At 46.4% G+C, this 14,967-nt stretch overlaps 1 protein-coding gene across 1 annotated transcript; it reads right to left on the bottom strand.

Moving 5' to 3' along the window:
- Positions 1,967 to 6,768, bottom strand: LOC8068504 (AP2-like ethylene-responsive transcription factor AIL5). Its single transcript, XM_021462480.1, has 9 exons — positions 6,302 to 6,768; positions 5,719 to 6,106; positions 5,098 to 5,180; positions 4,965 to 4,973; positions 4,774 to 4,862; positions 4,573 to 4,646; positions 4,384 to 4,434; positions 4,209 to 4,285; positions 1,967 to 3,240 (listed from the first exon to the last, which is right to left on the bottom strand). Exons 1-9 carry the CDS (start codon positions 6,351 to 6,353, stop codon positions 2,597 to 2,599), a joined length of 1,467 nt encoding a protein of 488 aa, XP_021318155.1. The 5' UTR covers positions 6,354 to 6,768; the 3' UTR covers positions 1,967 to 2,596.

Below are 14,967 nucleotides of genomic sequence, written 5' to 3'. Positions count from 1 at the left end.
ACTAGATGTATGAGTCTCTGATCCTTGTTCCTACTTTTTTTTCTTTGTTTTCACAAAGCGACGAGTGAAGCCAAAAAAAATGGTCCATGACAATCTATTTACACCTAAATAAAAGATATCAAAGGGAATTGCACTCCGAACGCTCGCCCCACTCGATCTGTCGCCCGTAGACGTGTGCCCGCGCTTCAACTAGTCCGTGGACCGAACGGATAGACCTCGTGCGTGCTGCGTAAATGGTGTTATTCTTTAACGCGAACCATTGAGAGAAAATTTTGCATGGATTTACAAATAGCTTAGGATTCCTAATAAAAAATATATTTATATAATTTTATTAATTCCTAAAAATTTACCACTAGGGTGCAAAAAACGATTTTCAAAAGTGGAGAAAGGTTAAATAAAACTTTTTATATATATCAGAAAGAAAAATCGTTCATAATTAGTAAGGTAGTTAAATTGAACTTTTTGCGAATGAAGAAGTGCGTCAAAGGCCGTGGGCCGCGGTGCACTGTTCGCGAGCCCACGAGACTAGCTGGAGGCCTGCCTGGAACAAGCGGAAGCGCGGTGCACGGAGAGGAGGATGGAACGTCTGTTCCGGCGCCACGGCCGACGATACGTTAGCAAGGCCCATTGGGTCTTTCGGTGCCCAACTTCCGACCACGGACGATTGGTTCCAAAGTCCAAACCAAAATGTGTGATCCGAGTTGGGCTACTGATGGGCCTGAGGCCCAACGCGACGCGTCGCGTGCACTCTAGCCACGTGCTGCTGCATGCAGGTCGACACCGCTGCCACCTGCCCGCCTACCACCACGTAGTAGAGTATCAGCGAACCGAGCGGCGAGCGCTACGCGACACCGTCCTTGCTTGTTCTACAGCTGAAGGCAGCATGGTCGACCACTCGACCGGAGCATAGCATATAGGAAGAAAAAGCCGAGGGCAAAAGGCCTGAATGGTTGCAAGCTGTAGAGTGTCCCTGGCTCCCTGCCGACGTACGGCCGGCACCGGCAAGCCGGATCGGAGGAGACTTCCTCACAAACTCCCTGCAGACACGCAACGAAGAATGGAGCGGAAATGCGGAATGTTTGCTTCCTCGCATGAGCATGAGGCAAAGGATGACACCAATGATTGCGTCGTCGTACGTCCACGGAGACGGCTTGTCTGAAAGATTGAAGTTTCACACTTCTTTCATCTGTTCTTTTGATGCCCTTTCGATGAAGAACTCCCTCTAGTAAGATGACACAGAGTAGCAGTCCATTGTTTTGAATTGTTCCCTCTTTTTCTTCTCAAGAAAATCAGGGCTGGTTTAGTGCTTAGATAGATGCTTGAAAAAGTTACTGTGGACATATACGATGACCTTTGTTCATATAGGTCCAGTCCATAGATTCTTCAGTACTCCAAGGCAAGGCATGCAGAATGATGGAAATGAGAAATCGACAGCAAAATGACGTTCAGTACTAAGAGCATCTCCAACAACTTGGTAAAATTCACTTGTCAAATCTTGAGTTATAGCAAGTTGCTAATTTGTTTAGCAAAAGAAAAAAGGATGTGTCTCCAATAAGTTGCTATTCTCACTTGGTAAAAATAGAGGATGACAGATAGGACCCGCTCACTTGGTAAAAGAATATGTGTCTCCAACAAGTTGCGCTCGGGATAACAACTTGGGATAGCAACTTAACAAATCTCGGCAGTAGAAATCTCTGGATAGCAACTTGAGAAATTTAGCAAGTTGAGATAAGGAGTTGTTGGAGGAGGATTTTTATGCTTTTAGCAAATTTGGTAGGATAGCATGTTGAAATACCAAGTTGTTGGAGATGCTCTAAAGGCAAGGCATACAGCCATTATTTAGAGATTCAGTATGTACACAGAATGCTACAAATGAGAAATCAACAGCAGAATGGAAAATTGTAGATTCGAGGTAGACAAAATGGTGGTAGTATGAATGCATTATTTAGATAGTAAATGGGAGAGATTCATCAAATACGAAAGGCTGACATTGATTTTAGAGTTACATGCTGCTATATCTGTTTGCTGAACTTGTTCAGTACAAGACAGGAGCTTTGAACATTTATCCCCTCTGAAGCATAGTGGTAGAACAGGGGGCCAAACTAAAGTGACCAGAAAGTAAAGCACAAAAAGAAAAAAAAACAACAAAGTTGAAAGAAAGCTACAGATCAAAGACGACGTTCCTGTTTCCATTGTACAGGGCTGACTAAAGCTATGATGGCACTTGCAGAATCATGTCAGTAGAAAGAGAAAGCTTCAAAGGCATGCACCATGCACGGCGCTAGGGGGCAAACAAAGCTGAAAAAAGACCAAAGCTACGAAAGGGAAAAGCGCAAATATGCTATAGCTAGCTGCAACGACCATTTTGTTGTTAGCAAGATCGAGTCTTGTTCCTTCTCCGTCTCTGGCTCGATCGTCAGTGATGTATCCTGCAGCACACTGCTCGCTGCTTCCTATGTCTCCATCATACTACTGTCTCTACTGGTAATCTCTCTTTCAGTCCCTTTATGTTTTTTGTGCTTGAATCTTTGGTCTCATGGCTTCTACCCTTTTGCACATGCGAAACGCCAGCAGGGCCAGTAGCCACGACACCGAATCATTCCATTCCATAGATCGGCGTCTGAAAGGCTGCCACATTTGGGTAGGAGTATCCAAAGGGGCCTGCCGCCGTCATGGAGCTTTCATAGGACCCATTGAAAGCGATCGGTGTGGCGAATGGGAGGGAGGAGCAGCTGTTGGAGCTCTGTTGCGTCTCACTCTCGCCCTGCTGCTGATGATCCTGCAGCTGCTGGTGGTGCTGGTGCTGCTCATGTGAGGAGACCGTGCCGCCATTGACATAGCAGTGGGTCATCGACGAAGCAGTGCTATGGGAGTTTGCGAAATCCAGGTTCACTCCGGATGAGTACAGGCCGAACCCTAGCCCCTGCAGGTTCCCTTGCTGGTGGTGCTGCAACGCGAGCATCGACAGGTAGTCCTGCTGCTGCTGGTCATACTTCACCGGAAGAGCGGCAAACAGGGGCGCCGTGCTGGCTTCGACGGGCATGGCGTCAGGTGAGCCCGATGGAGGGGACTCCAGTGCCTTGTTGCTCCGGCCACCGGCCGACATGCTCCCCATTGGAATGTTGCTGTTCATTATGCTCTCAACGTTATACCGGCTGATCTCAAAGTTTGTAACAGCGTTCAGGCCTCTGAACTTGATGGCCGCTATGTCATAGGCCTCCGCAGCTTCCTCCTCGGTGCCTAAATGAATAGCATAGAAGGCAACATCAGTCCTGGAACATTTCTGCTATTCCGACGTAAAGAAAAAAAGAAATCATTTTTGTGAAACAGATGGGACAAGGTGTCTGACGTATCATCTATCCCAACCAAAAGAACTGAAAAAAAGATGAAATGGACTAGCTGAGCTTAGCAAATAAAGCAATGGATGCAACTACAGCACCAGCATCTAGTTAGATCTTAGATGTTTTGACCAATATAAGCTGACAGAACCATGCGTGGGACAGCAGCTTAGTAAAAAAAAATTGAGGGCAGTAATGGCAGGTTCAGAACGTACAATTACTTTAACCACAACCACATGCTTTACATGGAAAACCGAGAGGCAACACTAAACAAAATATCCAACACAGGTTACTGCACGCAGAGCACAAAGAAAAGGAAGTGTTCAGGGTTGCAATGCAATCAAGCAAAATGCATGCACGGTCCCTCTTTTTCCTCTGCATAAAGCCCCCAAACCCATCATGCATGGGGGCAAAAGATGACAAACTCAAATCAAACCCGGCGCTACACATGCGTACATCTGGTCAAAGTAGATGTTCTTGACCTACATAAATTATGTAGGCGAATCTAGCTACAAGGATTGTACGTACAAATCATTGAAAAAGAGGGCCGGGGACCTACGTGCAAGGTGTTAGTGTATATTGTAATGTGGAAACCAAGAAAATAGTTTTGACTGAATGGTCCCAACAACTTGTCTCATTTTGAAAAAGGAAACTGCATGCATGCACAGATTTTTTATTCATATATGTATATGACGATCATATGCATGCATACACAAAAGCTCATCATTGTATTTCTATCAGTAACATGCTGAAACGATAAGATTTTGGCATTGTGGATTTCACGGAGTTTCCAGATTGAATAAGTCGATATATCTGAGAAATCTTTATTGTTTGGCAGATGCAAAGGCCTAAGGGTATGCATATACTCACTGAATGTTCCAAGGTAGAGGTCCTTGTTACCGGCCACCCTTCCGATCCTTGCTTGCCACCGCCCATGCTGGTGATGTCTGCCGATTGCATGGACATGGAGACTTTAGACAACATGTAAAAGGACAGACTGAAACATGACTGCAATTGAAAGATGAGAGCAAGCAGGCGTTTTCACCTGGTTACACCTCTGTAAATAGAAGCACCCCTGGAGAATCCACTGCTCTTCCTGCATAAAACATGTATGTTTTTTGGTCAAAAAAAACACTTACTGATAAAGCTATATAAATCTAGAGCATGCATTGAATCTGAAAATGAAATCTGCAAGGAGTATTATATTGTTACAGCATCAGAGAATAGTGATCACCTTCGAAGGGAAGCAACAAACTCTTGCCGAGTCATGGTCTTCATCTCTTCGAGCTCCTTTTCATACTCAGCAACCTGAGAAAGAATGCTTACCCCATAAAGACGACACATCCTGCACATAGATATCTATCTTGGTGCTTTGCTGCACACTTGCCTCAGTTTTTTTTATAGTTTTGAATGGTAGGTCTATCTATGTGCTTACCGGAAAGTTGGTGGTGGTACTAGAACCCCAGTACTTCAAAGCTGCAAGATCATACGCCCTGGCTGCCTTCTCCTCCTTATCATAGCCACCTTCAGTTTCATGAAAAAGAAATCACCATCAATATGATGCTTCTTGACGAGATGCTACATACATGGAAAATGAAAACCTGAAGTTTAATTAATCTTTCTTACCCAAATACACTGAACACCAGAAGCATCATATATATGAGCCAGCAAGTATTGGCACCAAGCCAACATGCAAAAACGAGAGTTAGTTGCTACACAAATCTATAGCAGAGGCATATGGAACAGACCAACTATGTACCTTGGCGGCCCTTGCGGCTCTGCCCTTCACGCCGGCAGCTGTTGTCCCATAGATGTGCCTCGTACCTGCCAGTCCACCGGTGCCTAGAAATCACCAAAAGTAAACGTCACCGAAGATTTTAGACAGAGCGAAAAACTCGTCATTTATGGTGCTTGACTGCTTGTTTAAAAAACAGCAGAAACATTGGCAAAACTCTCCAAATGTTGAGAAACTGAAGATAAACCTACTCAACAATCACCAACTTCGATAGTCCTAGTATATTTATACAATCACCAATCACTTGCTTCTGCCCTATTATTATATGATCAAACAAAAGGCTTGAGAAAATTAGCAGGTAACGAGTACGACACAACAATGGTTTTTTCAAGAACAAACCCCAACTTTTCTGCATCTACTAATCCATGGAAGTATGAACTAGGCATGCCTGTGATATGGACAATACGCCACACACCAAAGTAACACCAGGTGCACCCCTTTGCATGCAGTCATGCAGATAGCATCATGGTACTAGCAGTATCAGTCCATGACAAGAAACACCCAAACACAAATACGGAGTACACACCTTTTTTTTAAAGTTTACATCACCACACGGATTAGATCGATCTGCGACAGCTAGCTTACCGTGTGACGCCGCGGTAGATGGACGTGCGCTGCCCAAAAGAGTCGACGGCCTTCCTCTGCTCCGGCGCCGGCGCCGCCGCGGCGGCCGCAGGCAAGGCCAGCTTGGGGTCGGCCTGGTCGAGGGAAGACAGGGGCGACGTCGCCACCGGTCCAGCAGCCGAGCCGCCGCCCAGGAACCCGGCGGCGGCTATGAACTTGAGGTCCGAGTCGTACATCTCCGCGGGCGCCGACACCTCCGGCGCGGCCACCGGAACACCGCCGCCGCTTCTGGCGCTCTCTCCGTTGATGACGCCTCCGCCGAGGAAGTCCTCCAGCTTCGGCGGCGGCGCGGCGCCGGCTATCGCGGCCAGCTCGGCGGCTGCGCCCCTCTCCTCCTCCTCGAGATCACCTGCTCGATCGATCACAAACACATACACATGCAGCAGATAGAACGAAGTTAGAACACCTCGATCGAGCTCGTTCATGGCAGAAACAATAAATCTTATCTTACAAAGAAAATTACAAGGAACACAGGTGCGGGGAGATTGAGATGCATGGATGGACGGAGGGAGGAAGGAAGGAGAGGTACGGGGGAGATACTGACCGTGGTGAGCGAGGGAGAAGTTGAGCCATGGATAGTGGTGCGAGGTGTCCATGTCGACGCGCGGTGAGAATCGAAGCAGGGGAACCGGCGACGCGGTAACTTGTGGCTGTCGAGGTGAGTTTCTTGTCCGAGCTCGGGGTCGGGGAAGGTGAGAAACCGACGGTGCTACTAGAGTAGTGGTACTACCACCAGGGGGGAGAGGATTTCTCGGGTGGTGAAGAATGGGGAAGCGTAGGAGGGTGATAAAATAGAGGAAGGAGATGACACGGCAGCTGGCTCTGGCTCCGCGCGCGGCGCTCGCACACGGAGGAGAGAGAATGAGAGAGTGTGTGAGAGAGAGAGAGCGTGCACGGGGAACGAGGCGCGGTATATTTAATATGCTGGTTTCGAGGAGAGAGAGAGATGCTTTCACTCCAGGACTCCCCCTCCCGACTCCGGCCGCCGTCCGCCCGCGGCTCGGCTCTGTCTACAGTGGGCGTTTGGTTTTTGGGCGTTTCTGTTTGCTGCGTACCGCGGCGCGGGTGGCGCCGCAGCGGTGCGGGCGTTTTACAGGTGGAGGCGTGGCAGTGGGCGACCGGGGCGGTATCCTTGACCGCATTGGAAGCAAAGGGGTAGGCCGCCTGTGGCCTGTTGTGCTGTGCTTGCGCAAGCCATGGCAGCCCCCTGCTCTGCCTCTGCCTCCCTCACGGATCGGATCATGTCTCTGGACTGTGGCTGCTGCCCTCCGTTCCGGCTCTGCCAGGCGCCCGATGCCATGCATGCTGCTAGGGGGGCGGCCTGCTTTCGTCTCCTCTCTCCTCTGCCTTTTGCTGGTACCATCGCTACTAGGCTACTCGGTTTTTTTTTTTACTTGCTATATAGGTAGCTTGCATTGGCGCCATGTGTAGATTACACAAGTGAAGCATTTGCGTCCCGGCTCAATGATCATGGTGCTTGAAAAAGGGCTTTGCTATCCATCCTTCTGAGTCTCTCACAGCCGTGCCGTGGGCGTGACTACTCACTACCGTACCGGTTGGGTAAGCAAAGACGCCGTAGTAGATAGAGGACGAAAACGACAAGACTCGAAAAGTCAAATATATATATGCTCGCTACGTACGCAACGTAGCAACATGCATGCATGGTCGCGTGGCACATGCACAAGCACAGGGGGTATACTGAACAACTCCGGCCCAGGAAAGGAAACCTCCAGAGATGCATGGCTAGGTACGACGACATGCTGCGTGCAGCTAGCATATGCAGAAAAAGTGCTGGCTGGCCGCTGAGACAATGCTAGCTAGAATGTGCAATCAAGTGTCAGTCAGCTCGTGTTTATCTGCAGCATGTCCTCTCTTCTGGATGAATGAATGAACCAACTGCCGTTGATCACACACCACGCCGTACGTGTGCGTTGTACTCCAAGCTAGGTCGTGGGGCGTCGTCCTGCGTCCAGGAACTCCAGACGATGGATCAGCAGCGTCGTTATCGCACAGTTTTTCCGTATCTAACGGGACGGGGCAAACAGTCAAAGATGACAGGAGTGATAAAAGTTGTATACGCTGGGCATCGATCGTAAAGCTAGCGGCGACCAAAAGGTGGCGCACTATGCACATAGGCGACTGGCCGGCCGCCTAGCTCGTCGCTGGTCCTCTCTCGCTTCATCAATTGCAACGAACGCCGAGATTACGGGGAGGCGCTAATATTGTCGTCTCAATCTTGACATGCCAGTACTCCTTCCGTTTCCGAAAGCTTCAACTCCTAGAATCCGTGCCAGTCAAACTTTTCTAACTTTGACCAACTTTATAAAAAAGAGTATCAATATCTATAACATAAAATAAATATCTTACAAAAATATATTCTATAATAAATTTAATGGTATTAATTTGGTACTATAAATCTTAGCATTTTTTTCTATAAATTTGGTCAAAGTTGTAAAAGTTTGACTTAGAACAACTCTAGAAATTGCAGCTTTCAGAGACGGAGGGAGTACCGGCCAAGTTCACTTCAGCCTAGCTAGCCAGTGGACCATATATAGAATCATATCATTTGGTCTCTGTTTTTTTCCCTCAATTTACTCCTTTCTATTAATATCAATTTACTCCTTTTCTTTTGGCGCGCATATGTTGCATATAAGTATGCACCTTTTTCGGATCGGACATCAGCAAGCAAGGTTGCATATGCGTTGACGACACACACGTAGTAGGATAGAGCAACTTGCCGTGTGTTTGTCGGAGAGCGGAGCAAGCTGGGTCGGAGCGAACCTATTCTCGTGGCTGTTTGGTTGGAGGATAGGAGGGTTGGGTTGGCTTCAGGGTAGAATATTCCTCTCAGATGCGGGTTGGACCCGTCCCTCAAAATCTGGCGGACGGAGCCGCTCCAACCGGGTCGGCTCCCACCAAACACTGAATTCCTTCATCCAAACACTGGATGGAGCCGCTCTGTCCCCAATCCTTCAACCAAACACTAAAATGGGTTGGCTCCGTCCCCAAAAGCAGAAGTGCAACCAAACACTGGATGGGTTGACTCCGTCCCCAAAAACTGGGTTGGATCCAACCCAACTCACTCAACCCCCAACCAAACACACGGTTGAAGAGCTTGACTATTCTTGGAGGTTAATTTAGAATTTGCCTAGCAAAAAGTATAATCCAACATATATGCTATCTGTTTTTTATAAAATAAAAGGTTAACTATCTCTTGATTTTTGGTGGCTATATATAGCTAACCATATCTGACTTTGTAAAAATAACAAAGTTATTGTAGACTTCTTCTTTTCTTAAAAAAAAATCTATTTTAAAAAATACTAAATAATAGAATTTGGTTACTAATTTTAACCGAGCTTTTGGAGTTGCTTAAGACTATCTCCAACAATCGTCACCCAAAATACAAGACCCATTTGTCCTTTGGGTAGCGCTACAGGTAAAAGGTTTCATACCTATTTTTAGTCTTCTCCAACAACAAGACCTAAAAGACAACACTATCTGCAAATGGGTCTCGAGGAGAGAGGATACCCAAATTTGGGTTATGTCTCTCCTGATACCCAAAATAGGTCTTCTGTATGGGTACTCTATTGGAGGCTATAGGTATTGTGTTGGAGATTCATTTTAGGTTTGGGTTGCCAAATGGATCTCCCTGTTGGAGATAGCCTAATAACGCGTGATAGCATCGCAGCCTCAAAACATGGCGTAGTGGAGGCAACAAAACTTTCCAGTCGCCAGGCAGCCGGCCGTACGTCGTCGTGTAGCTCTCAGCTCTCTGACAGGCTATACACGCTGGCTAATATACCCACAACAAGACTGATTAAAGAGCGCATGGTCGGGGGCTTTATGCATCGCGTGGAGGAAGCAAGGAAGCAGCAGGGGAGGCACCAGCACAGCAGGGAGACCCCCCGCCGACGTGCCTTTGTTTGGCGCCTCTCGCTTTGTTGGGCAGATCCATGCATGGACGACATGGACCGCCCCTGCCGCCCCCGCGTGGCCAATCGCTAATCATGCGCTGCCCCGCACGCCTGGCCCTGCCCCCGCGAAGCGCTCCCCGGCCACCGCGGCTCCATCGATCGGCAATCGGCGATCCACCAGCTCGCCTGCTCGTCCGTCAGAATCAGTTGTTTCTCCCCGTGGGAACGCCGTGTTCCCGCTACATGTTCTCGGGTCGTGGAACGCGGAACTACTTGCCGTTGCCGAGGGGCCAAATCATATCAGTGTCGCGCACAGTGTCGGCTATTTCTATTTTTGCTTGGGCGACCGACCGACCCCGGCGCGCGAGCACGTCGGCAGGGGGCGCGTGCGGGTGCGGCGGTGCCGGTGCCTTGCAGCCTTCTTGGGGGCTGCCCTGGCCGCGGCGATGCTCTCTGACACGTGTTCCAAGGGCGCACGTGAGGAGCGGCGCCACCGTGCAGGTGCAGTGCCCCCGCCGTTGCCGCAGCGAATCCTCTACCGGAAGGGTGGGCGTACGTACGGGGAATCTGGTCAAACAAAACGCATGGCCACGCCACGCCCGGCTGGGATAATGTATGCACTCTCTGTCTCTGCTACTACCACACAGCCACAGCGATAGCGCAGAAGGGGGTGGGCGTCACGTGGGCGTGGCCGTCTTTTAAGCGCCCGGCCTACACGCGGAATTCGCTCGGTGTACGAGCTCAGTTTCACATCGGCGCGCCGCGGCATTCCACTCAACAACGCAGACGCAGGTCTGCGTTTTTTTTTAGCGCGGATGTACAATCTTCTGATCACGTCCTGTAATACTTGCTCTGTCGTTCCAAAATATAAGTTCATTTTTAGGTTTATTCTGAAATATATTTTAAAGTTTTAACTAAGTTTCCAAAAAAAGTACACTAAGATTTTTACATTAAAGTATTTTTATTAAGCTGATAGCAAAATATATTATCTTTTATAGTATGGCAAATGTTCATACAAAGTTCTCACATGTGGAGACTGAGTTTTAGACATCGTGCGTCGCAACTTGATCTAAATCATTTCAAATTTTTACCACAACCTCGGCATGCGATAACAAAACACGTCCACAAGTTTTGTAATTTTCGGAGGTCTTTTGAATTTCATATAATTTAAAATTACTTTTCCCGCAACTAATTCGACATGTTACGTCAACAAGATACGCGAGATTTCATGTAATTCTTTGGATATGGCCTTAACATACGCTAAATATTATGAATATCATTTTTTGGATGACCAAATTTCATTATTTGACATGCAGTTCAAATTTGAAATACACTAAAAAAATAAATCAAACAAAATAAATTAACCAAATATACCAAAAAATTAAAATTTCACTAAATTTTAGATTAGAGCTTCAAATACTGTCATAAGGCTACACAAAAAAAAATTGGATCAAAAATCAAAAAATTGTTGGGTGCAAAGGGGAACAGTCGGCAAATGCCGGTGCAAGTTAACACTCGGCAAAGTGCCCATGATCGGCACTCGGCAAAGTTTGCTCAAAAATTCAAAAAAAATTACCGAGTGCCTATGACAGAAAACACTCGACAAAGTTGTTTTTCGGAATAATAAAAAAACTTTGCCGAGTGTCTAAGGATGACACTCGACAAAGTTTATTAAAAAAATAATAATAAATTTTTTGCCGAGTGTTTGACGGTTCGTCAGAAGTTAACGGTAGATGGCCGTCATCACGGTTCGCCAAAATTTTGCCGAGTGCCTGGCACTCGGCAAAGTCTAGATTTATCGAGTGCCCTACTTTACCGAGCACCTGGGTGCAAAATTTTGCCAAGTGCTATATTTGGCAAAACATTGCTTTGCCGAGTGGCATAAAATTTTGCACTCGGCAAAGTCTGAGGCACTCGGCAAAGTACAGTTTTCTAGTAGTGTTGGTATCATAAATTTATTATTTTATTATATAAATCTAGTTAAACTTTAGATGTTTTTGACTTTGATAGAAAGTTAAAATCATATATAATTTGACGAGACAGAGGGAGAGTACTATGTTTTGTTTGTGCTTGGAATGATGAAGCCACACTATCCAAGCGTGGCTGCGTGGGCATATAGCCTAAAAAGGCTAAAGTAGGTGTCCTATACGGGCGGATAAACCACAGACACAAATCCTCTAACAGGGGCACGTCACAAGGGAATGATCGACCCGCAGAAGATAGGGACGGATCACGGATGGAGCTAGATAAAGCTAAAGCTGCCTGCCAATACACTAATACAGTGTACTCTCTCATGGCGGTGGCGGCCGATCATTCCAGCTTGCCGGCGGGGCGTTTAATTAACTACTCCCGATTCTGATCCGCGCGCGAGTGTGTGATCCTCAAGCGAAGAAGGCCAAGGGGATATGCTCGCACTCGCAACGCAACACCTCAGCAGCCTGATCGCCTTTGCTTCCCGTACGTGCCAACCGAGCTCACACCTCATGCTTGCCGCGCGGACGGAAGAAAGCCCAGCGCCTGCACGTGATGCCCAGGCCCAGCATCACAGACTAGCGAAGCCTCCCTCCCGTTACGCTCCGCTCCACGCCGCTGTATATGCATGTAGCTACAGCGTACTGAACACCAACATCTGCTAGCTGCAGGGCGCGCCGGCCACAACTTGCCAGGTTTTTAAGTGGATATGCTTCTTCTTCTTTTTTTTGGTAAAGTTTATGTAACTACAGTACGGTCACAAAACTACGGCAGAATCCTCCGGGAAGCCGAGACTTTGGAGGCCAAAACAGTGTGTCGTCAAATGTGTGTGCTCTCGCATGCATGCTCGTTGCATGTGCTGCGCGAGAGGAAGCGAATGGAAACTATATAATGATGGGCCGTTTCGAATACGGATTCTTTTGCTTTTAGTTACACTTATAATATACATGCATGTATATACTTAACCTTTACGCAAAATACAGGCTTTATGTACGTGAGCACCTTTAAATGGCTAAACCGGTCGATAGATTTTAAGATTAACAAAATCATCATAATTATTATTGATATACTACACGTTTGTCCTATTATTAAGTCAAGAAAGTACAGTATATTTCAATGGGTCCTAAGTATGATAAGAACAAGCTTGCAAGCTGACTCGGGACGATTTTTTTGGTAGCTAGCTTCGATGCTCGAGACGACGCATGTGAAGATGGAGGGCGACAAAATGGGTGTAGATGAACACTAGCCTAGTATTATATTCCTTTAATTTTGCTAGGTATAGTATATATAAACACACATGCGTATGATTCTTTTTGCCACAACCATCTGGAGTATGAATAAAAGCTCGGAGGTGATCAAAACACATCTCGATCGATTGGTCCCGTCTGAAGGCGAAAGTAAACGGCAGCGCCGACAGTCAACGATTGTGTAGCTTCAGGTCTGTTAAGTTTTGACATAAACAATCTGCCAGTCTTTGACCGTGCGTGCGTGCGCGCGCGTGAAGTGTGCTGCACGTTTGCGGGCATCGATGGACGCCATGCATGCCAGGCACGTACGTATATTCCACTAGTCCTATTGCGACATCTCCCGTACCTCACAAAGTAACACTCACATGCCTGCGGGCTGCCTTGTAGAAGAAACTATAGGGAGGGGAAAATGCGAGGAGTGGTGGTCATTGGTCAAGCGCGTGTACCAAGCACCTGTTATACAGTTAGGCTTTATTTAGTTCTGAATTTTTTTTGGTTTTCGGTACTGGAGCGATTTCGTTTTTATTTAATAATTATTGTTTAATTATGAATCAATTAGACTTAACAAATTCATCTCACAATTTACAGGTAAACTGTGTAATTAGTTTTTATTTTCGTTTATATTTAGTGCATTATATATGTGCCGCAAGATTCGATGTTACTAGGAATCTTGATTTTTTTTTTTTGGAGGGAACTAAACAAGGCCTTAGTTATAATATATGATCAATAAAAGAGGGCAATGACTAGTTGCTTAGATTTTCTCTGTATCTGAACTCTGAACCCTGAACTAAGCCAAGGTTTCAGGCTTTGATGAGGCACCTGCACCGTGCCAACGAATGTCAACGCATGACAAGGGAAAAAAAAAACTAGTCTCTGCATCGAGCTCATCCTGGCAGGCACTGTAACGGCCGGCTATGACTTTCTTGGAACAGAGCCGATTCTCACAAGTCACAAGTGCGGCTACACAAGTGTCTCCATCGGCGGCAGCGGCATCAGCGCATGCATCACACTGGCCTTGCGTTGTTGGTCTGTACTCTGTAGTCGTGCACCCTATTTTTCTCACCATGTGGAAGGACGGACTCGGCAAGCGCCAGTGCAGAGTGCTGGGTGCTGACACAGACAATACGCATCCTTCTTGAACCAAGTCAGTGCATACGGTTTGCCCGTATAAAGAACTTGGTCGGCAGCAGGGACCAAAATTTGTCCAAAAACAAATGGCTCGGAGCCTCGGAGCAACCAATTACGGTTCGTGCTGGGCAGCCTGACACACAGACTATCAGTGTGCGGCATGGACGGTGTTACGTGCCGTGGTCATTGCCAATCCAGTGTCGTGCAAAGCCCATTTCTCTAATCGAGCCCACAAGACTAATCACAGAAAAGCCCACTAGATATTTCCGAGGGCTTGGTGTGTGTGGATCCGGATGCAGTCGGCCCATGGCAAGCTCACTGCTCTAACAAAGCACATTGTGGACTACTTCTTCCGAAAGAAAAACGAAAAGGAAAAAAAAACACTATCATTTTGTTCCAAGTCAAAAAAAAAAGTCACCAAGTTTACAAGAAATATATCAGTATTTAATATAACGAATAAGTATCATTACATTTATTGACAAATGTATTTTTTCAATATTATTTTTTATATAAACTTGGTCAAACTTAAAAATAATTTGGCTTATAATAGAATTAGAATGACCCCTTTTTACTCCGTCTCGGTTTGATTCTATCCAATTTTGCGGGTTCGAAGCACCGATAGAATCAGAGTTGCCAAACCAGATACCTTTGGTGTTTATGCAAGTGGTATCCAATCGTGTTTTTTTAGTAATTAGCCAACTTTACTGTCAAATATGATTTTATTTATTTTCTCAATCAAAATACGTGAAATACCAATCTAATTCATTTCTGCAACTTTTTTGGTCGACCCAACAACTAGAACTTGCATTGCATCCCTACTTGCATATACATCCATTCGCTTGTCTTATAAAACATACTTTTTCTATCAGCCATCAATATTGTTCTCTCATAATAAATCAGCGATAATAGTACTTCAGTCACGGCTTTTCAAACAAGCGAACAAGCTTGGA

Source organism: Sorghum bicolor, chromosome 6, assembly GCF_000003195.3.
Source record: "Sorghum bicolor cultivar BTx623 chromosome 6, Sorghum_bicolor_NCBIv3, whole genome shotgun sequence".
NCBI classification, from domain to species: domain Eukaryota; kingdom Viridiplantae; phylum Streptophyta; class Magnoliopsida; order Poales; family Poaceae; genus Sorghum; species Sorghum bicolor.
Note: the sequence above shows the minus strand (reverse complement) of the source record. Positions and strands in the feature narration are given on the sequence as shown.

Excerpts from the sequence above, each read along its gene's own strand:
- LOC8068504 (XM_021462480.1), bottom strand. The coding sequence starts at position 6,353 with ATGGACACCTCGCACCACTATCCATGGCTCAACTTCTCCCTCGCTCAC. Across the intron at positions 4,286-4,383 it reads ATTTACAGAGGTGTAACCAG|ACATCACCAGCATGGGCGGT; the intron begins GTGAAAACGCCT and ends TGCAATCGGCAG. Across the intron at positions 3,241-4,208 it reads CCTCTACCTTGGAACATTCA|GCACCGAGGAGGAAGCTGCG; the intron begins GTGAGTATATGC and ends CTATTCATTTAG.